The following is a 24,624-nucleotide window of genomic DNA, read 5'->3' as shown; positions in this document are numbered from 1 at the left end:
TAAATGGGAATTGAAATAAGCTTTAAATAGTGATTTAATTACAACAACAAGACACATGGACAGGGACTCAGTTGTTAGATTAGATTTTATTAATCCCACAGTGTTGAAATGTTAGCATCAAGGATTGTCCAATTAAATATTCAGGTCAAAAAGGAGCAAGGCAGAAAAAGTCACAATGCAAAAGTATAAAAAGATGTTAAATACTGGAATCATTACCACTTTACAGATGTTCCGATACTCCTAATGTGTTAGACACTGGTCCAACAAACTGGTGGCTTTATGATTTAGCTACATTTGAGTTCAGTTTGCTTGATACTTATAGAGTAACTGAACTACACTTGTTGAAACAGACCACAGTGTGCCTTAAAAGTGTCAGGCAGATTTGAGCATGTGAAGAAAGTTGGAAGGGGGTCCTGTTTCTTCTAAAAATAGCCTCCATATAGATCTTGTAACCCTCAACCCGCAGGTCTTTTTCCTCTGCTGACACTGAGTGCTACAGACCTGCAGAACCAAGAGATGTGCATAAAGCCTGCAAGAATCAGACTTGGATTGGACCCGGACTTGTGAACATAAGCTGATAAAAATACTACTTACAACTATAATTATTACAGTGTCCTTAAAAGCGGATTAAGAGGCCTGAAAACAATTTGGATTTTTGGCTGTCGACGTGGCTCAGTCACTATTTGTAACTGGATGGTTCAAACAAAGGATGAGGTGTAGCTTTTAGTTTCGTCTTTACAGGTTGTAAAGGTAAGGACCCTGCATACTTTGCGGACAACAACATGCTGTGCAGATTGGCTTTAATCATTAGTCAAAAGAGATTTCAATTGCAGTGGCAACACTGAAAGACAAGTTGTTATGATGGGTAGGATTCCGCCGCAGTGCAGACTTATTCATGGCAGGATACTGTTTGTTGTGTTTCTTAAGAACTTTGCTGTAGAGTTCCTTTAAAATTGTGTTGCTCTACAACAGTCAAAGGTTTTTAAGAGAGAAGACCATTTCCAATAAAAATAAATGTTTACAGTGAGTTCTGTGGATCATTCAGAGAAACCAGCACATTTATGTTGAATTATAAAGCTCACAAATGGCATTCATTTCACCTCCTTTGTCAGGAGGTAAAGACACTAATTTTGGGGAGAAATATTTGTTTATTAAACTTGTATAAACTGTTTGAAGCAGCTGTAGAGAGATTCCTGTGCTAACTGTGCTGCGGCATCTTGAAGATTAGTTGATCTTTGCACAATTATGTCAATGTTGTCCATTTGTTTTGCTTTTATTTTATTTATTTATTTATTTTTTAAAGAAAAACGCTCTATACAAAGACTCTTTTAAGGTGGCAGCTCTTTAAGCCCTGCTGTCCACAACTGTCATTAGACAACTTTCCAACAGCTGCAAAGTGTCCACAAAACTTAAAAAACAGGCACTTTTTGGAGGCTTGTCACTCGCCAACCTGAACTTTGTTTTACATAACACCAGTAGTATCATATGCAATATGTACCATAGAAACCATTGACATTATGCAAACTGTAGCTGTCTGATGAATCTATATTAAAAACCAAAATAGTAGATAATTAGCCTGCGGTTTATAATTTTTATGTTTTATCCTACGGGGTCTGCAAGTTGCACAAACTGCATTTAATGAAGTCAACGCAAACACCTTAGACTATCATACATTGGGAAAATGCGCAGCCTGGATGTGAATGGGATAACGTATTGCTCCGCAAAGGCAACTGAATGAGAGCAACAGCAAGATGGTGTGCGCCGTGCAGCACGAGTTCCTGCTTTAATTGTTCACCGCATCGACAACCCAGCTCGCACGCTGACCGCATTCATGGATGGAGCAGCTCGTTTTCATCCCAGCAGCGATACTGAGGTCAACAAACAAATGTCCACTGTGTGAATCGGCGCTGTAACGGGCGGAGCGCTCTCACGTTGTGTATCCTGTTGATTCTGCTTGCCGAGCGTTCAGAGGAGCAGCAGAGCTCGTTAGTAGGAAAAGCCTCAGACAAGAAAATCTGGTCGCAGAAGATACACTGGATGGCATTTCTCGGATTTGCCAGATAGGACGCTTCAGTGTTTTGACTTGTATTTTTCTTGACTGAAGACCTCTTGGGGGGGTGGGGGGGAACAAACTGCGCTCCATTTCGCAGCTTTTTGCTCCTCTCCTTTGTCACAGTAGAGTAGGTCGTGATTTATTTTTTTGTATGCAACAGAAGGGGATTCGTGGTGGCAACGATTCCTTTCATCAATGTGCATTGATGTAGCAGAAAACGTGGAGGAGATAAGGTAGGTTAAAGCGTGGTTTTGCATCACTGGAAAGGCTGTGCAGAGATATACCTGCTCACAGGCTGGTTCTTGGTGTTTATTGAAACTATATGGGCTCTTTGTCATGTGGCGCGTGAGTGTGTTTAGAGAGCATCCACAGTTGGATGTTTTCATTGATATCTAACTGATCAGCACATTGAAGCCCGAGTAGCTCCCACGGTCCATTGTCTCATTATATAGCCCTGCTGTAACACCAAACGCTGCTCTTCTGTTATGAAAGGAAAATGCAATTTTGATGAATATTTCTCTCTTCACAGAACACTTATCTCAGCACCTGGAACCTTTGGTGAGGATTTCATTGAGGACAGTCAGCAATTAAGGGGATTTCGATTCTTATCTAAATCGGGAATTACACATCCAAACTGGGATCTATGAGCGGAAAAGTGGCGAAGCCTAAAGAAGACAAGGATGCTTCCAAGGGTAAGAAGAGAGCCTTGCCTTGCACAGACTGCTTTATCCCCAAATCACAGGTTTTAACGCGACCATGCACCCATTCATTCCCTGCATGGTGCTCAAATCCCCCTTTGAGGTTAGCCTGAAAACAGTAGCAGCCACTGGATGGTGGACCATTCCCAGCACGGTGCATGTGGATATTGCTGTTTGAGATCTAAAGCATTTGCTTCTGTAGGCCTATGTGCTGCACGATGTGTTGGTCTGAAATCACATGCTTTACTTGCATTGACTTGGTGATCGCCAAAAAAAACAAAAAAATTGGTAAAGCAAAAAAACTCATTTTGTTGCAGACCTGTAGGATACAGTGTCACGGAATGTTTTTTTTTTTTTTTTTTACACATTAAAAGTAATCATTACAACGTAGACATGATGACGGTGATATCTTATTGTCTCACTATCCTGTTGAAAGGTCCCTTTGTGTTTCTCGCTTGCACCGGATTCCGCATACGGAGCCGCACATTCTCATCACATCTGTACAACCATGAAAGCGCGGTGCCTCCTCGGTGTCGTAGCCTGAGTTTATGACCTATGGCGTAAAAACCGAGGGCCCCCATACCTCTGAGAAAAAAGGAAGTAAACTGCCTATGCATTGCTATGGAGACAGAGCGGAGACAAGGTTGCCAGAGAAACATGGCGGGACTGATCTTTGTAACCGTTCAATCTACACTGGTAATGTGCACGACACTTTACGCACCGGTACACGCATTACACCTCCTTTGTCTTTGTCCTCGTTTTGTTAAACAATTGGCAAAAAATAGAGAAATAAATCATAAATCATATGGTGGTTGACAGGAAAGCAGTTTTATTGTGTCAGTAAATTTATTTCCTGAGCTGTAGTTGACAATTTTTTACTCTCAACAGCCCGACTATATCCTATTGTCTTCATGGTCTTTATTGGAAACAGGATTAATGACTATATCCTAAAGGCCTGTTTATGGTAAATGCATAAACACGGTTTTCCTGAGTGTCATATAATAACAATCAGCATTTACACCGTGGCAGCTACCCTATACACACACTACACTATAGCGATACAATTTGATCTCCATGTTGACATTTTTCGGCTCTGTTTAAGGTGCTTACACCAAAATCCCAAAACCTAATTGGCTAACTTTGGCAGCACCACTACAAGTGATGACATGGCTTGTTGGTGTTACTGTAAGTGGTTCATCCAGTGGGGATGGTGCACCTCCTCTAAACATAGCTATGCATGCAAAATTGTTTTGAGTTTTTTGTTAACATTTAATTATAGTAATTAATTGATGATGAGCTACTGACATAAGAGTATTTTAAGTCATCACTGGCTACCATCCTGAGGGAGCTGAATTGTAAAGTCACACTCAGTGGAGACACATATGATCAAAAATGTTATACTTTTTTGCATCTTATTGAAGCACTGCACCAAACCCCTCTGAATAATTTGTTGGCGTACTAGAACAGCGTTGATAAAAAGAAAAAATGAAGATATATCAGTTCAGCTACAGGTATTAAAGTTGAATTTTATATTTGTTTTAGCATCTTAATTTGGGGTTATCATTATATTACAGGTTTCAATTTTATATATAGTTATATATGTTTATGCAGATATATTCAATAATGATGCATATGCGGGAACCCCTCTATCAGACTTTCTCAATCACATCTTCTGATCATCTCTTGTGATCAGAAACTTTTCTAGATTTCCCTGTTAAAGGATTGAAGTGCTAAATTCCACACATAGCATCTCTTTTCTTTGTATGTATTTAATGGTTTTCATACATACATACAAGTAATTTATAAAGCTAAAACAAAACACCAACTACAGGATAGAGGTGCCAGCCCGCCATGTTTTGCTGACAATACAGTAAGAAAAATATGCTCAAAAGAATTGATTTCAAGATTAACCTCCACAGCAACTTTCCCTCTCGTCTCCCACTGGAAATCAATGGCATGTGTGAATAGCTGACTCTTTAAGCTCTACGGCAGCTCCACCTCCAAAACTCTCGGATGGGATAAAAACATCTTCACTCGAACCGAGAACAGTCAACAAGTCTCGTTGTAGTTTTATAGATGCACAGTCAAAAGCCAAAGACTGATGTGGCTGTGCTGCCTTCCAAATTTAGGAAGAGAAAAAAAAACAGTTCTCTCTCTGCTTGACTGAGAGGGTCACTTGGTGCCAGCTGCCCTCCATCAGAGTCTTGAATGGCGCAAGAGCAGGGAATTGCATTGGGAAAATCAGTACTGACCCTGCCAATGTTGGCAACCACCTGTCCCACAAATTATTTCAGGGAAACAGTCCATTAAAGCCGGAACCACCTGCCATCTCCACAGTTTCCCCCCCCCCCCCTGCAAGCTGTTGGCCTTCAGCTTCTGACTGCCCTGCTTTTTCAGGACACAAGTGATACCCCCATTTCCGCTCCTCCTGAAAAAAACACCTCTCACTCATTATTGCACTCAGCAGGCGCCTTAAGTTACACGAATATATATGATAATTGTTATTCTAGTATTGTGTCAGCTTTTTAAAGTAGCTCATATGTTTCTGTGAATATGTAAAACTGCAGCTGATTCACCATAATTCAGTTATTCAGTAAATCCCAACTGAACTGAGCTGAGGGTTCTTTTTTGTTAAAGAAATTTAATAAAGTAGCGATGAGGCAAGAAAAGGAAAAGATTAGAATATAAATTCCTTGGATAAAAGGAAACTTACTCAGTTGTTACCTACCTCCAACTAAAATGATATTGAAGTAATACATTTTTCTCAGTGGAGGTCCGAGTAGTAATCATATCAAAAGGACCTGCCATTAAAACTGTGCAGCTCGGTGACAAAATCACTTCTTGTCTCTGGGTATTTTCTTGAGCTTGGTGAGTTTGAATTTTTCTGACAGCTCTGTTCTTTCTTTTTGTGGCTCACTCAGATAGACCATCATTCTGCAGCAGAACATGTGAGAACAGAAAGCATGCAGAGACAGACAGACACAGGGAAACATGGTGGGGTAGAGGGAGATGATGGGTATCTGAGCTTCAGTATCAACATCAGTGAATCATATTGTGTTAGTTTCCCCCCGTCCTTGTGAAGCTAAATTGTGCCGACAAAGAGACGTGTCAAAGAAGGACACTTTCTCAGTTTTTATAACTTTTCCAGAGCCCCGAAACCTCAGCTACATAACTCCTGTTTACATGCATTAACAGGCTTGCCATGATACATTGTGCATCAATTATGCAGATGTTTCTACAGGACTTGCTTGGCCTCATGACAACATTACAATCCTGTCTATTAGTGTCCATCCTATTTTACATTTCCAGCTTAAGAAAGCCAACGTGTAGAGTTTTATGACCACTTTTAATGGCTGTTTTGCTGATTTCTTGCAGGCAATTCATAAAAAAACACATTTATGTAAGGCGATAACTTCGACTGCACTTTTGTCAGTCTTCCCAGATTTCATCTCAGTGCAGTTCATTGATAGACACACCTCTTGGGCTGCGAGTGTCAGCCGGTGGACTCGTGGCTCAGTCGGTAGAGTGGGTTGCACACTAATCGGAAGGTTGGTGGTTCGCTCCTCCTGTCCACATGCCTAAGTGTCCTTGAGCAAGACACTGAACCCTAAATTGCTCCCGATGGTGTACTATCGGTATGTTGTAAGTCGCTTTGGATAAAAGCGTCAGCTAAATGAAATGTCTGCCTCAAAATTGCAGGTCTGAGCGCGGCAGAAGGCATAAGTCTTGCATATTTGCGGGCAGATTAATTCAGCGCAAAGCCAGCCATAGAGCTGAATCAATAAATACCCAGAGAGGAGTTTGGAGTTGCTTCATTAATCACAATGCAGGCAGCTCTGTCCTCCACAACACTGACACCTGCTCTAATCTCATCAGCAAAACCACACACTGTCTACAGTGTCATTAAGATCGTTCAATCTAATGGCTGGCTCTGGCATGTGGTCAAGGCATTAAGACACAATATTAGATAACAGTCACCACCTGCACAGTCAGGTTTTATCCTAAACTCTCACAGGAAGTTGAAAAGATATTTGGAGCATACATCGAAAGGTTAGGTGCGTGTGAGAGCTCAATCAGTAACGCAAGAGCTTTTCATGTGGGGGTCCTTAAATTCTAATCCCAGGGTTTGAAAAATGAGCCCAAATAAATCTTGAACAAGCTCACAGGATTTTCTGGTATTTGACTTAGTCAGCTTAAAATCATTTTCTAACTGAAGATACTTATACAAATTTCAGCTTAGGCAAACTGAAAGGTACATTTTTTGAACTGCCACTTTACAACTGCTATCTTGACATGGAACCAGGAACAATCTTGTCATAGTATATAATAATTTACTGATAGGAATGGTAGCAGAAACAAAAAAAAATATTGTCTATCTCTTGAAGTCAATCAAAACAGCTAATTGTCTTTAAGAAGTAAACAAAATTTGACAATTACATTGCCAGTCGATACTTTATTTGCTTCAATATAGAGTAGTTTTCTAAATGTAAACATTGGGGTAAGTGAGGACCTGCTCTGCTAGAAATATTTGTGGTGTCAGGGTTGTGGAGTTGTTTCCTGTCAGATGCTTTTCTGGTATTGACGCAGATCCGGCTCCACTGCCTGGAGGAAACTGGCTCAACTCCTGAGCGGAGTCGAATGCCTTGCAGATCTCTGAGTGGCATCAGTGTTCTGCCACTCTCCATCGCTGACTGGTGTGCTGATTGCTGTTTGAGAATGCTCAGGGTCTGTCTCTTCAATTCCTCTGTCAGCATGGGTTTCTGAGTAACCGCGAGTGCCCTGTGATTGATGCATTGGCTTCTGGGTCCTGGTGTATTGTGTTTTCTGGGATTCTGAAGTTATTTTTTTTGTCTTTTAAGTATGCCAACCACATTGTTGGAGTTGGATGTGCCAAAGTTGAAGTGGCCATTTACTGATCAATTAATCTGCAAGATGTCCCGGCAAAACCCATTTTTCATCCTGTTAATGTTTCAACTTTGGAATGGAATCACGCAGTCTTAAGTCATCGCTGCCAGAAGTGTTCTGCCCCTAAAGTCTCTAAACACCTGCTGGTGCATTAGTCAGCTAGCTGCTGGTAATCCACAGAGCGACATGTCTTCTGAGGTGAATGGCTCTGTAAGCTGTTCCCACAGTTCCTATTGCAACATGCCTCCTCTGGTTGTTAATTTGCCGGGCCACGGAACAAGTGAAAACGTGTCACTAGTATCCCTGCATAGTTTTTACTGATTTTCTCTCAGGCCTCCTTTTTTCCTAATGTCATTTCTTGATGTGGCATTTGTTCTACTGGTAGACATTAAATTGTTCATGTCATTTGGGTTCCCCTCTTAAATATTGTCACTCAGAAGGACTAAAGAGTTTTAATCCTCACAAACGAAAAAGGCCACGGATGTTGAAATGTTGAATTTTGCTGCTATTTGACAAACATTGGATTAGTCAGAAGATATAGAAGATGCAATTATGTGTTATTGTTTTCTCAAAAACCACCACATCTTGGTGTGTATTAGTGATATTTTAGCTGTGAGGGACAAACAAGAGCATTTTATTTTGGCATCCATATTAGGGCCAGGCCATAACTCATGATTTGAAAGAAATTGTCAGACAATTAAGTTCTTTTCAGTTTCCCCATTACAAAGATTAGTTCACTGAATTGTTCAGTGCTTCACTGAAACTACAACTGGTAGTCCCTCTCACTGAACTGAATCATGGTGCATGGAGCTGTTGGTTTGACAAACACAGCAAACTGTCCATAATTCTTGATATTTTCAAAGTTTTCTCACTTAAATATTGGAGATGAACTTGAATTTTTAATGACTTTAAGTCTTTTTAACTCACCTACCGTTCAGCATTATTGTTGAACTTGATGTGCCTGATCTGAGTTTGAGCCATTCGAGTTCACTATGTAGTGCATTCAGTGAATAAATCAGGAAAAACACACACCATTCCTTAACAGTGAGAGGAGTCTCTTCACTCTCTTGTCATCGGGGCAAGCCCAACATTTTATGTTTGTTGGGAGAGTCTGTTAAAACAACAAGGATATCATGTGTTGCTTTGTAAGTGTAACCACGAGAGGAATTTGACCATTCATTAAGCCATTATCTTGTGCTACTCCCAGCTAGTTCATTGTATGAGTGTAACTCTGCATGTTCGCGCTCAACTGAACTGAGAATGAACAGAGTAATTCAGTTCAGTTCATTCACCCCCAAAATGAATTCTCTTGAATGAATCATTAGTGACTGACACAATGATAAAAATCAATCGTAATTTAAAAAATAATGCAAAATATATTTTCTAGTAAATTGGTTGGACTTTCAGTTTTAAGCCACTCACTGAGCTGATCATTGTTGAGGCCAAACACTGACTGCGATAAAAGGTTTTCTGTCTTATGTTCTGCGTCAAATTTGCCTGCATGTGTTCCACTGATGTTGAACATGGCTCATGATAATAATCTTACTTCTACACCTGAATTATTTCATCAAAATAACTGACCATACCGAGGTATGGGATTATCTACTACCTGGATTTTGAATTATTGCAATTTTACTCCCAGAAAAGCACTCCATGCTACAGTTGTTAATCCCATCGGAAGATAATCCCCCATAATTGTGGTTATGTGTGTCAAACTGGCTGATAACAATAAATTGTCTCTCCTCAAGGCCATAACAGTGAAATATTTTGGAAAGGCTCATCTTGCTGCATATTTGAAATTATTTCACGTAAGGCTTTACGTTGACGTCAGCTGAATGGGTCCTACTAACCCCTTCCTGTAAATGCTAATATCTGTAAGTCAAATTGAGGTTAGCAATTTTCATGTTGGCTCGGGGTTTTAATTGGAGAGGAAGTGGAGGACATGACAGTTTTGCCAATGGCTTATTATCTGCTAAAACGACCAAGATGACATCAGCAGAAAATGGTCCTTAACTGTATCTTTATCTGGTTTCTTCTCCACCGCAGCTCTGAGGAGAGCACACTTTAATGGCATTGTCTAGTTTCTTTTTTTATATTCACCGTTTGTAGAAAATGACAAATGGAAGATGGAATCAATTCCTCCCCACGTAATACCTTTACGAGACGTGTGACAATTCAACTCTGCTAATGGCCTCACCACAGATCAAATGCTGTTAGCCCATCTAAGATGAAGGAAAGCACTCATCTGTTCAACTTAGCATGTCGCAGCACTGACTCATTTGTCTGTGAGCCTTCACACCACCTTGAGATCACTTTCACATTGTGTACAGTATGTGCCACATGCAGTTCTCCAGGAGCTGAATACCGCAGATGTCTTCTTTATTTATCACTGAACATAGGGCACCACTAACAAGACGTCCACATACCGAAATGTCGCAACAGGTCGATTTCCACTGACTCCCATTTTAGTGGAAGATTTTAGGGCGCCCTCTATTGGACCACTACGTCCTCACACCTCATTGACAAAGTGGGTTCTTTCACAAAAAGCGTACTGGACCTCCATTGTCATGGTGACAATAATTTAAAACTTGGTTAACAATGTAAAGTGGTCACGGTTTGATTAGGTTTATGCACCAAAACTATAGATTTAGGAAAATATCATGGTTTGGGTTAGATTAAAAACATTAGCTACATACGTGATGCAACTTCAAATATATTATGTGGGTTAAAATAAGCCAACGTTTACTTTTGGTTTCACATGAACAGCAGTCTCCTGGGTGAATGTCGTATGTTTGATCCATCCAACCACCCCAACCTACCTCCTTACGATCACTTTATCACTCTTTATACTATGCAACCTGACATTCTCCATTGCTCTTGTCAAGATTATTACGACCACTAGAGGTCACAATAAATATAAACAAAGGTTGTTTTGACACCTCTCAATAATCAACCTCCGCCGTCATTTTCGGTATGAGGACGGGCTGCCACTGAAGGCATGAAATCTTCTCGTAGATATTTCTTAAAGGCATATGTGGTTCTAACTGCACATCATGAACATTTCAGCATGTTTGCTTTTGACTGGATCCTATATTTTTACAAAACATATTGCTAACACATAGAGGAGAAATCTAGCCAGTTAATTTTTCAGTTCTTCATGCACAACAATGTTAAAAATACCACTGCAAAAGACTACGTGTGATGCTGTTGTGAGCTATTGGAGGTTTTGAGGGCAGAAAGAGGTCACAGAAGCAATTATAGTACCCCAAGGTTACTGTAGAAGCCATGGGTTGTCATCATCATCCAAGACCACAGAGCCGAGTGGGACTGGAACAGCCTCACATAAAATTATTGTTAGTTAAAGATTGAAGACGGGGCCATTTTCAGGTCAGAGCAACACCAGTGAAATATTTCTGTCAAGGTCTCAAAATCATGCAGTGTTCCAAGGTTTTATGCCCAGATGGATTCTATATTATAAATCATGCTCAGGATTAATAGTAGCTCTGGACATGAACTAATTAAAGTTGGTGAAAATTATAAAGGGGATTAAGGGACGGTAAGAAAGGGGGGAGATATGGTTAGACCAGTGGTAATAAACAGGATCTACAGGCTGGAACAGCGCAGGCCTCGGAGACAGTGTCTAACTGGCCAGCAGGCCTCCTTGGTGCTGATAGTAAGGGCAAATGATTGCCTCAGGTTTGAGAAGATTGCGGATTAGTGATTGTAATTTACTTAATTCTGGACAAGGCTATAGTCTCTGTAGTGAGAATTCACCAGGAAGTCACCAGAGCAGCAGACCACCATCTCCTTTGCAAACGTGCAGAGAATAGCTAACAGGATTACCCGTTTCTTGCTCCCCTCCAATCCTGCAGCTGATTTCACCCGCAAGTTACAGGCAGGGCCACACTTCAGCTTGCATCAGTGTTCCACCTCAGCAGTGCTCACTGCCTATGAGAAGAAATATCAGTGTGGAAAGCAGAAAGGAAATCCTGAACTGACCTGATGCACTGGTAGATTGGGGAAATAAAGGGATATTTTTAGAGGCTGGAAATGAAGCCTGTTTCTCGTCACCTCTGGTGCTCTGGGTATGCAAGATATCAAAAATGCCCCACTGTGCTTCTTGGAAAATTCCTGGAAAATGTTCCTTAATGCACAAAATTGAGTGTGAGAGAAGTGTGTGTCAGCACAAACAAAACAGCAGCCAGCAGTTTGAGTTAATGATATCCACACTGACAGTGAGGAGTGAGCAGAGCAGATTCAGGTTTAAACATACAGAAGTTTTGCATTTATTCTAACAATGTGCACTAGGTCTGCTGCTGTCGGAAAACTGTATTTAAATTTTGGTATATTTTGTTTGTGGTGCAGATAAAAGGAGAAACGGTCTAAATTTAGTCTCGTTGGCCAAACACAAAGGGGGACTTTACAAAATGCAATGGTGAATGCCGCATGACGGACCGATTATGCTACACATTGGTCACCTGAATGCTTCGACTTCCTGTATACGTTTCAAATTAAATGCCATCCAGTGTTTAATACATTGTTTTGACGTGTACTAAGATTTGACCTTGTCTTTTTTTATAATGTGTTGTGGCTTTTAGTCATTATTAGCCCTTCAGGACACCTGCAGTTGACAATTATAGACACCTGATTTTTTTATTGCAGTCCCATCTTTAAATATATGTGTACCACTAATTTGCATCAGAAATTAGGTTGGGAATTCAAATTTCAGCCACAAATGTGTGTATTTAATTTTTTTTCTAATCAGTGATAAAGTGCAATTTAATACTTCATGAAACGAGTAGTGTGATGGTCATGCTTTTTTAATATTTTAATCATGACAACAGTCATTCTCTAGCCTTTATCAAGTGGTTTTAGGTACCTAAATTCAGCCTTTCCTTAACCACACCTTTGCCAAGCAACATTTGCACAAATATCCAACTAAAAAACACTTCAAATGAACATTTTGCCGCACCAATGTTTTCTCCAAAGCATATAAAAGTGATTTTTATAGGAGACATAGTTTGTGTGGACAAGAACATGGAGTTGCTGTATGGAGCTTGAAGACCGAGGAAGAGTAAGCAATTTCTGTTGCTGCTCATTAATTAAGGCCGTCACTGACTCCCTTACCTTCACCAAGCTGCAATGCACTCTGGAGGATAATACTATTGACTGAATTGATGTCTGGGTCACTCACTCAAAATAGCTGTTACAGCACAGTGGTGATATGGACACGCTCTCCAGAGTGAGGTATAGGGATGCAGGAAATTATGTTTTGACTGATGGGGATTTGTGATCAGATCAGAATCAGAATCAGAATCATTATATTGGCCAGGTATGTTAACACATACAAGGAATTTGACTCCAGTTGTAGCTACGCTCTCAGTGTCCAAAAAAACAAAACAGAGACATAAATAGACATATAAAACTTAAATAGACATATTTACAGCATAGAAATGAATATACACATATATACACCTGATGAAGGTGAATGTAATTACTGACATCTTTAGAGACAGCTGAAAAACTTTTATGACTAGTATAAAGACAATGAGAAAGGGACACAATAAATAACTGCATTTAATTTAAAGTCAGAGATATTTACTGTGTAGAGTCACGTCTTTGGGCCATGTTTAATGTAAGGATTGTCCAAGGCTCTTAGTATTGGTTCCCCTTCAGCTTGAATATGAACGATCATATATGGCAGAAAGCCATTAGTACCACTCCTAAGAGAAAGCTCATTCATTCAGCATTGATGGGGACAGAGGATGGAAGGGTAATACATTCTCAGCAAAATATTCAACAGAGGGAAGAAGATAAAAGAAATTCAGATAAGACAGTGGATGGTTAAAATCACAGTACATGAAATCTTGAAGTAGTAAATGTCAAACTCACAATTGAAATGTGGGAGTGAGACTTCGTGTGTGTTTTAAAGGGAGTCATATTTTAGTACTCACTGTGTGAAAAAGATGAAGCAAGTGTTAAATGTGAGTGGGCCTTCTGTTTCAAGGATGTGAGAAAGAATGGAGAAGAAAGACATTGTTAAGATGACTGCTAAATATAGCAACGATCCTTCACTGGTGCCTGAAGCCAATTTTACACAGTCTGGAGCAGTGAGCATTACGGCTGCGCCTGCCTCTTCCTCATCAGGGAGACATCATTTACATAATGAGACGCTGCCACGGCAACAAAGCCCAAATAAGCATGGGAGTCTTCAGTCATGGGTGGTGGGTACCAAGGTGCCTTCCTAACATGCACTGTTGTGAACGCAGCGCCTTAAACACCGTCACACATGCTCACACAAACATATGCTCTGAGACAGAGCGAGAGACCCTGTTGAGTCGAAAATAAAGGGTGGGAAGGCAACAGTAAATGATCCCCTGCACTGATTAAAAGGTACTTTTACTTGAATAATTAGGCAACCTTGTGATTCAAAACAATTCAGAGGAATATTATACTTTTTACTCCTCTACATTTATTTGGAGGCTAGAGGTACTATTTCCTTTATAGATTATATTGCCTCGACCAAATAGAGCAGTAAAATGCTGCTGATTCATCAGGGAAGTAATAATTCTATAACATAGTAGAGCAATAACAGGGTACATTTTCTGAATGAAGAGATATTTTAAAGGCCTCGTATCGTAGAATTTCAGACTTCCTTTTCTTTTTTTGAATATAAACCATCTCAAGATGCTATATAAATCCTGGGAATGTGTCAAAATGCTCCATCCAAGGAGAAATGGACACAGCCTGTATTCAGCGACTGTGCCATTTAGTCTAAATGTCACATTGAGTTTGTGATGTCACAAATTCATGCTCATGCCTTCTCAAAGCACGGTCCACTGTCCAACCTTTTATGTGGAAGAAAACATCGAGCAGTCACCCCATTGTGGAGCTAGCAAGCTAAAATACTAAAGCAACCCTGTGGTTGGTCTGGTTGTTCTTCACCCAGGAAAGAGTCAGCCAATCAGAAAAGAGGGTCACTGATATCAATACACCTTATGTAACAGACACAAAACAGCCTCTCCTTGGTAGAGCTCCAGATGGGAGGTGTAAAATTATATTGAGACGGATTTTGCTACTTAAAACCACAAAAAAACATCTTGAGATATCAAGACTGCAAATAAAACACCACAAAAGAGTAAAATATGGGACCTTTAAGTACAGTTTGCTGACATGTTCAACTTCTACTTTTGATGGCATAATTTTATGTTGCACTGTTGCTCTGAATTAAATTACTTCTTCCATCACTTACCCGAGAAGGGTGTCAAATCTCAACAACACATGGGAACAAATGACAGGGAAGCTGTTTGATTTGCATTGTGCTAACATTTTGACAAATATGATAGCCAAAGCAACACCAAACATCGACAAACGAAGCTGCAGCCTTATCACAAAGTCTGAAAAATAACCATTCATAAATTAGCTCTGCTATCTATGATAATAAGAATTTATTTGGATTAAAAAATATTAGTGAGTAGAAACATTTTAAAAGCTGTATTTGGAATTCCTGCAATATCAAAAAAATACTTGATTATTACAGGAATGTTTGAAAAAACATACATTGATGCTGTTTCGTACTTGGCAGACCTTTAGCTTGACCGCAGAGTGATTCAGTTTCCAAACTGACAAACTTTTTTTTCATTTTGTTTTGTCAGATGTCATCAGAGATTCTCTGTAGTGAATGATCACATCATTTCCAGTGTAATTAGAGGAGACAGGTCTCTGCCTACACTGCAGTACAGAGAGAGAAAGATAAAGCGAAGGGGAGTTAAGTGAAGGGACAAAAAGAGGGAGCGTGAGAAGGAGTGAGAGAGAGGAGAGAAAGATGGCAGTCAGTCATCTAACAGTAATCCATAACAGCAGAACTGGCTCCCATAAAAAAGATGAACAGTGCTGTAGGCGAGATGAAAAGGTTACACGCAATAACGCCAAAATGCTTCAGCTTTGCTAAAGGTTACACTGGAAAATTAGGACAGGGACAATATTAAATTGCTTCAATTCCTTCACTTACTGTGAGTCCTTGGCTAATATCTTCTATAATATTCATAGCAGTGTCATTTCTGATTCCAGTTTCCAGTTAGCAGCAGACCTGCAGTATGTCATTTCAGAAGAGTAAATGAGTGCACCAGTTCTAAATTAAGTACTGCCTAATACTCAGTAGGTGTGTAGCCAGTCCTTGTGTTCTTGACCTTTATGTTGTGTCCCTGTGTTTGGTGTGCTGTGTAATCAAGTTGTGCTACAGAACAGACACATTCTCTCTTTTTTCTAATATTTTATTGTGCTATTTGGAGCACAACGACTTTTGTATCACAGCAGCCTTTAGAACATGTCTGACAGAGAAGGAAACATAATGAAACCCTGAAACTGAGTCTGAGATGGCTCTCATTTTCACATGATGGTCCATGTATGAATGTCTATATGCACGTTAGTGTGTGTGTGTGTGTGTGTGTGTGTGTGTGTGTGTGTGTGTGTGTGTGTGTGTGTGTGTGTGTGTGTGTGTGTGTGTGTGTGTGTGTGTGTGTCAGTTTTTATGTGTTGTCTGTCTGGTCTGCCAGTGATATAATGGGATTTTGCAGGACTTTTTCTGTTTGGCTGTACTCTGTAGATCAGAATGGACAGCATCTGGTGTTTGTTTATAGCGTACTAGCACAGATTAGATTTTGTTCTTCTTGTATTGTCATAGTCTTATGTGTGCTGTACTTTTCATATATTGATCTATATTTAGAGATATGATGATGAAAGTATGCAGTCATGGAAATTGTTGGCTCTCCTGACATATTTGGAAAAGCAAACATTTGATTCTGTTTGAAACAGTGCCTATTAATAAAGGTAAACAAATGACAGATAAAATATAATTTTTGTTGTTGTTTTCAGACTTTAAATCAATTAAAAAAACAATGCATTCACATGGTTAAAGTAAGTACACCATTTACACATTTATCACACTGTCACATCCACGAAAGTAGAATCGGGGGTTCCAGATTACGTACCAAAACCCCCTTTGAGAGTGACAGGTGGAAACTTTCTTCTTAAAACTTCTGACATCTAAAGTTTGGAGCTCTCTTTGCTATTAAAGTGCCATCATGCCAAGATGTAAAGAGCTCTCTAAGGCCTTCACAAAAAAATTGTCGACGCTTATGAGTCTGGCAAGGAATTTAAAAATGATTATTAAAATTTAAATTAAAATTAAAATTATTTGAAATAAATCATTCCACTGTAATGAAAATCAGCTACAAGTGGTGTGGATTTGAAATGACTGCCAGTTTGTTAAAGGCTGGCTGCTCAAAAAATGTCAGCCCAGGGCAGGCTATCTGATGTAAAAAGAAGTCACAGAGAACTCTAACATTTCATACAGGATCTGCAGGTAACTCCTACAACTGTTGGTGTCAAAGTACATGAATGCTGCAGTGCTTGAAGATAATGTGAAGCAATGGTTTATTCAAGACTGGAAATTTGACTTTGGCTCTGTTGGCTGGACAAAATAAGCTTTTTTGAGACGTCTCCTTGCAATCTGGGAAATTCCCTAATTGGAAGAACATTGGTTAGATTATTCAATAACAAAATAATACTAAGTGGTAGCTTCAGTATTTTAATCTCTACAAAAGAAACAGTCCTCACAAGACATGCAGGTGCTCACACAGACAGTATAAGTGTTTATTATGGGCCTAGCCTCCTGCACACTGCTTTTCTCTCTTCTCCCAAAACCTCTCTTCTGCTCCTTCTTCCTGTCTGTCAGACAGACTGAACAGATAAAACAGAGGAGGAGGGGATGCCAGACTCTTTGCTTTGCTGCAGAGTAGTCTTTGTGTATGAATCTAAAAAATAACATGGTGTAATCTCAACCACATCCAGTTTCACGCTCACATTCACACTGGACCATGAATAATTTAGGAAATGTGAACATCTGACACTCACATGCACTCATGCATTTCCACATAATTATATTGCTGCACCTTTATGCTCACGTGTTAGAAAAATTACTCAAGAGGCTTGGTTCAAAATCAAACACATCGGACATTTATTCTTGCAAGAAGGAACACATACATGCGCCCTCAAAGAGAGGTGTCCAGCAAAGAAGGGCCCTTCCCTCCTCCGTAGGTCAGCTTTTATACAGTGGGACAAACAGTAGACCATCACCCCCATTCCCTTTGTACCTGCTTTTGTATGGCAATACAGAGTTGGTTGTTGGTCACAAGATAGTTGTCAATTAGATGCGGAAAGAATCCCTTGCAAATAAGACAGAAAAACCAAAGGAAACTTTTCGGGGCCTGAGACTTTCTGGAGCCACAATGCAAACAAGAGGAAGAGACAAATCTTTCCTTTCCATCATCACGTCACTGCTTTAAACAACCACATCCTTTTTCAAAAAAAAAAAGTTTGATATTTCAGAATGGTTCTCGATACCACGTGTTGAGATGAATAACCCTTCAAACAACACCAAAATAAACATCACTGCCTCTAGTCTGTGCTGCTGCCACAATGTTCTCTGTTATGGAAGGATTGGATATATTGTGTATGTTAGTGTGTCTGTTCATAAACTGTATTTGGACCCTGTGGGCAATCTTGCTAGGATGAACAGAATGTGTTGTTAACACTGTGTGGACGCAGTCCTCACACTTTCTCTAAAATCAGTCATCCCACCCATTAAAAAAAAAAAAAGCACTTGCATGGCTCCTTAGCTGTGAGACACAAAGAAAAAAGACCAAAAAAAAAAAAAAAAAAATCATGTTTTTGTCTGTCAGGTCATTGAACTTGACTGTGTATTTTCTTGGCTTTGTTGTTTAATCTAAAAAAGAAGAAAGAACAGCAAAATAACTATTGGCAGTCTGATATCTTTCCATTTTAGTAATGCACAATTCAATCATCTATCTATCTCCTTGCCAATGCACAGCGTGTTTTTTAGTAGAGATGACAATGGCTTTAATGCAACAACAAAGTGAATGTTTTACTTAAGTAGCAGAAAGTAAAAAGTTGTTATCATCCAAACAAAATACTGATTTGACTTTTTTCAGTTGTATCCATTCATTCTTTTGTTCATGGAGTCTGAGCGGGACTCTTCTTCACAGTCAGTGCAGGGACTATCTCTGGGGACTCAGGAAGTGTTTAATTATTATGTGTACAACATGCTCTACAAATGCAGCGTCTATCAGTTGAACGTGTTGGGTGATTTTGTTTAGTATGTGTGTGTTGGGTTTGAGTGTGTTTGTGTGGGTGGGTGAGGACTCAGTGCCCCACGCTGCAAAGCTCAGAGGGACAGATGGCTGCTTTCGTTGCAAGTTGCTCTACCGGTCTCTAGTCTTTGGCTCTAGGTCTCCATCCTGTCTTGGCCATGGCATCACAATAATACCTACCTACCCGTACAGTCCGCACACCCACACACACACACACACACACACACACACACACACACGTTTGGAAGTATCTGTGTTCCTTTTACCCTGCGGGTTAATCAAGCTGCTGACTCTGCGATAACCGCTAACCCTGCTGAAGCAAGTGACCTGACCCATGCTGGAATCCAAACCAACATGCTAATCGCTGCGACAGGCAACTGGCTCAGCAGTTTTTTTTTCATTAAACTTAATGCCATCGCATTACTTTTCCACCATATGGAGTTCTCACACTCGTCGTAGGGGTATTTTGCTACAATTTTATGGTCAATAAATGCAGAAATATTCTTTTCTCAAATGCAGCTTAACCATGACCTTTCTAAATGTTTTTGAATATTAATTTCAACATCACAACTTTACAATTTTCTTTCAGAGTTTGCCGCTCTCAAACACATTCACCCTGCTGCACGCCAAGTTCATGTTGGATGGCGGTGCCAGTTCCTGATTGTGTATTTTAGCTACTACCTTTATAATCAGGCACTAATACCAGCAGATTGCTTGCGTAAATTAAATGTGAGAAGAGGTACAAATTTGCCCTGCGTGAATCCGCTCTAGCAATCTACAATTTGCAGTGTAGAGACAGCGGAATGATGAGAAAAGTTTAATATATCGTATTGGATTTGATGAATGCTTCTCCGGCTCTGCTCATCCTGCTCAGAATAAAGCTGAAAATCCTGGTTGGACGTGTACATATTTTTGTGTGCGAAAAGGTGTGTAGGGTTGCAGGTGTGTTTTATTCAATTATCTCTGTTTGCTCTCCTTTAGAGCACATTTTGAGACAGATAAAAAGCTGGGAGTGTACAGGAAGCACATTCCACTTCTCTCGTTACAGTCGGAGCATGAACGCGTACACAAAAAAACATGCGCGCACACACACACACACACACACACACACACACACACACACACACACACACACACACACACACACACACACACACACACACACAAAACTCAGCAAAAAATATGGATTTGGATTATCATTACATACATGTTCAAAGCCCTCCACACTCACAAGGCAAAGCAAATCAATGCTTGTGTCAGTGCACATGCCCAGTAGAGATGAATGTCCCATTATTGAAAGCTCAGGAACAATAGAATATAAACAGTTGTTGACATCGCATTCAGGAGCGTACCGACAATATAGTGAAAGCCTCAGTAATACAATAATTGGGGCCTCCCCTTTAAATTTTAAATCAAAATCCAGCCCGGACATAATTACAGTACTGGTGATGTTTCTCACCCACTTTTCCAAACTACTTTGAGCTGAACTTATTAAAGCTGTGGTGCCACTAATTAAGTTGTTTGTCTTTGCAAAGCGATCTCCGCCTGCCCACTGCTGCTTACTAATGAGTAGTTGTGTCACGGCATCCCGCCTCCTATTTGAAGGAGAGATGAAAGCAGAAAAATGGAAGGAAAATGACCCCATGGTGGCAGATTTTCTAACAGGCAGTGCCGAGGCTGACGTACACGACGCTGAATGGTGCCAGTTGGGGCTTGTTAACAGGCAGTTGTGTGGGTGCTCTGAAGCTTCCAGTGAAGGTTATAGACAACCCAGGTTTCTTTCAAATGAGAAGCACTGGAGTTTAAGGAGAAATTGTGCTGTGCTACAAAGTGAGAAAAAGTGGAAGTGACTACGAAATCTTTCATCTGTCTTCTCAACACTCACATTCTCCAAGCTTAAAAAGTGCCTTTAAAATTGTTGTAGTTTTCTCTGTAAAAATGATTAAACACCATGAAACATTAATAAAACCTTTTATAATAGTAATGCAGCCTGGTCCACTTCTTCACTGCTTGCTCAATATTTTACAAAATTGGTAGGCTTGATGAGGTCAATAAAGAGACGCCAAAGCAGTGAATTTATATAGAATTTTGTATAACATTTTGAACACAAAGACAGAGAATGGAAAAATGTATTACGGTGAAGGAATAGTTTAAATAGACTGTTTCATACATTTTCAAGCCTAAAACGTTTATTCTTAGCAACCACAGCCACTGTTTTAAAATAAAGGAGAAACTATTCCGGTCCTTTCAGGTCTACCAGGAGTCAGTAGGGATACTTGAATATGACCAGTTACAAGCCATTTCTGTCAGATTTTGTTTGTAGAATATACCTTGTTAGCTTGACCGCTTACCATTATTATGTTCAATAGATGGGGGTGTTAAAACTGACAAGGAGTGGAAAGGCTTGCAGAAAAGAGTTTGGGATTTTCAGCCAGTCAGCATCGTACCCCTGTTGTCCACATATGTTGAGTTAAATATAATTCTGACTTTGACAGTAGTGGAGAGTGAAGTCATAGCTTTTACTTTGAAAGGTCAGTGTTTGAACCCTTACCTGCAGGCTCTGTAAAAGCAAACCCTCAGAGGCAGGGGTTATGAGAGCTAGAACAGACCTAATGTCTTTCCCATCTGCTGTGTCTGGGCACCGTGTGGCTGTTGAGGGGCCCCGTGCTCCTGCATGTCATCTAATACACAACATGGAGCGAGAGCAGTCAGGTAATTTTAGCTTATTCTGAAGACATTACGGAAAACAAAGTGTTAGTGTGAGCATGTCTGAGTCTGTAATCATACTGTATAAGGGAAAATCTGTGGGTGTCCGCATGCATACTGCACATGTGTTTGTGAGGGTATAATTTGCATGCAGATTGATGCATGTTTTGTAGCATGAATATTCTAGCGTGAATGAAGTCGCAGTGTGTGCTAACATGCAGAATAATATACACAAGCTCATTCTCATTCTACTCTGGAGGCACAGCATCACGTCTCAGTTTTCTATAAATGAAATCAGTCAAAACAGGAGAGCGGGATATGTTTGCAATTATTTTAAATGATCATCACTTCAGATATTATGAGATTACATATTCAAATATTGTGTCACTGCACACTAAATTCTACCCTTGAGCAAGAACCAAAACAGAGGTGACTTTCTCTGTTAGGGCTTTCAAGTGTAAACAAAGCGAATAAAACAGTGTGGCAGAAAACCAAAAGAAGACAGGTAAAAAGAAAATCTAAAAGATAAAAGGCAGAAATGTTCACATGTGAACAGAGTTCCCACTCTGTATGCACAGCTTTATAACCCTTCTGTGCGGGCAGTGTGACTGCTTATGAATGTATGTATGTATGTATGTACAGGGTTTGCATGGCAGAGGCCATGCATGCGGTCTTGCAAGGTTACTTCATGTGACTCTCATGGCTGGAGGGTTTCTCTCAGCCTCTCTTGCTTTCTCCTCTCACTTTCTGCCTGTCTCTCCCAATTTGAAGCGTGCTGTGCTGTAGGATGCTGTCTGAGCCAGCAGCAGTCTGAATGCTGATGAATGTCTGCACAGATAATCTATGACTGATCTTGCAAGTTAAAAAAAAGGATATACATCCTGACTTAAAGCATTAGGAGGGTGATTGAAGGTTACATACGTTCTCACAGTGCAGCAAAAGCAAGACTTGCCTTTGACAAATGAGTGGCTGCTGCAGTTAGGTGTTATGTCTTATATAAGGGTATTCCAATGACACCTGCTGGTTCATCACTCATGTCATCCGTTCTGATATTTTTAGATTAATACCACAGAAACAATCTTACTTCTGTAACTCTTAAAAAAAAACAGAACGTCTAAACTTTTTGTACTCACCTCTCCTCACACCACTTACTTCTTTCTCATCACTCCAAACTACTTCTAGCAGCACATTAGTCTTCCCTTTTTTTTTTTTTTTAGAAAGGGTTTAAATCTTTCTGCCTGTCTACTTTCCCTTCTATCACTTCCACTTCAGCTTACTCTCTGGACTCACCACGTAACTCCTCCTCTTCCTCCCTCAGCAACATTTACATTTCATATCTTCAAATTTTATGTCACTCTGTCAGGCAATGAGCTCGTAATATCCTGGGCCAGAGGTTTTACGGTGTCCTGTCTGTGCTGTTTGCATCATGGCTGGTTGTGTGAGGGTAGGATGAGCGGTAATAACTGCCGAGGACTGTGCCAGGCATGCGGGTATGACGCCTGCTGTTAAAATATCAGCTCACATAATGAAGCAAGACTGTGGTGACAGTTCACAGCCTGAACCCTGTTAACCTATTACCTTCACTTGCAAAGCATATCACATGTTTTCTATGCACTTATTGTAAGTTGCTTTGGATAAAAGCGTCAGCTAAATGAAATGTAATAATGTAATGTAATGTTGTAGAAACTATTGAAACAGATTGGCCAAAAACAAAAGTAGCTGCTACACAAAATTTATCAAAGGAGTTTCCACACAAATAAAAACAAATCTTAATTATTCAAGTCTTTGGTTAGGTAGTCTTAACTCCCAGGCCTGTCACAATTATTGGAATAATCACCTAATCGCGATTATTTGAGATGACTGAAATCATTTTGGATAATCGTCAGAATTATTTTCATTCATCTGTACACAAACAGCTGTATGAAACTAACAGACATGTCTTATTTCCATCACTATTTCCGAAGACGTGATCTTGTTGCGCCCTCTTCTCCCTCTGTGGTTTAATGGCACGGGTGGAGAATTAGCATTATTGACTGTTTATCTTGAGGTGCTTAACTTCTAATTATCGACCAACTGCATTTCGATAAGCATCTACTGACATTAATATCATGGATTTAGTTGAAAAGCTGAACACCACAGGCATTAATGGCTCTTGTTTTTCCCAGGGTGTACGTATATTATCAAACTATGATTAGGCTTTATACTATATGATCGTGGCATAAAATGAACATAAAAGACAAATCATTAATTGCAGTTATTTGTATGATAATTAATTGTCAACTAAAATTTCATGAATGTGCCAGTCCTATTCGTTCTCTTGTCTAAAAATATGTTTTGGCATTTTTCCCTCAACAGAACGAAAAAAACAAAACAATTCTCACATGAATAAACGTGAACGAAAGCAGCTACAGGACTCTTGCTGAGGAACTTTGCAGTCAAAAGAAGTTATTACCAGCGTGGTCGAATTATCAAATGAAATAGCACAACAAATCAAAGTTAAAATCAAAGAGTAGTAATAGTTGAATGTCAACCTAATGCAGAGAATGAAGAGAAGCACAAAAAGCCATGTGACTGGATAGTCTTTTTTAATTATATACAAATCTTGATTCTATTGCTAACTGCTATGTATCCATAGAAAACAGCCTCTACAGCATTCAACAGAGACCTGTGTTTATTACCTGAACACACCCCCCCTTCTCTCACGCACACACACACACACACACACACACACACACACACACACACACACCCTCCCATACACACCCACTCATCCTTCTCTCATCTCACCTCTATGTGACCCTGTCCTCCCCATCTCTGTTGTCTTCTGGGATTTTCTCATCCTCACGCACCAACTTACTTATCCTCACATTTCGCACTCTGCTTGATGTGACGTGATGTTTTTCTGTGTGTAACTGTGCAGATTCGAATGCTTTGTGCAAGGACGGGCCACACAATGCTTGTTCACATGCACCCGATGCAACAGTGACAGTAGCAACGCAAGAGTGTAGATCCCAGGGTGCACTGGGAGTGCTTGAGGAAATGTAAGCAGCTTAAGCAGTCCATGATGTTGTCATCTCTTCTCAGCTGAGCT

At 40.0% G+C, this 24,624-nt stretch overlaps 1 protein-coding gene across 3 annotated transcripts in view; it reads left to right on the top strand.

Annotated features, from left to right (window-relative positions):
• The first annotated feature begins 509 nt into the window (after positions 1 to 509).
• fgf13a (fibroblast growth factor 13a) overlaps positions 510 to 24,624 on the top strand; it is a 93,462-nt gene continuing 69,347 nt past the window's right edge. For 2 of the 3 annotated variants that reach the window (XM_069170879.1, XM_069170876.1), the window contains exons 1-2: positions 2,125 to 2,286; positions 2,583 to 2,745. In XM_069170879.1, coding sequence (XP_069026980.1) covers positions 2,697 to 2,745 — 49 coding nt within the window. In that variant the 5' untranslated portion in view covers positions 2,125 to 2,286; positions 2,583 to 2,696. Of the gene's footprint in view, positions 751 to 2,124; positions 2,287 to 2,582; positions 2,746 to 24,624 lie in introns of those variants that run through there. The other variant, XM_069170877.1, reaches the window with a different exon arrangement.

This window comes from Embiotoca jacksoni, unplaced genomic scaffold (genome assembly GCF_022577435.1).
Source record: "Embiotoca jacksoni isolate LCO1_2020_lvr unplaced genomic scaffold, fEmbJac1.0.p SCAF_5, whole genome shotgun sequence".
Taxonomy (NCBI): domain Eukaryota; kingdom Metazoa; phylum Chordata; class Actinopteri; family Embiotocidae; genus Embiotoca; species Embiotoca jacksoni.
This window is presented reverse-complemented; position numbering and strand designations above follow the sequence as displayed.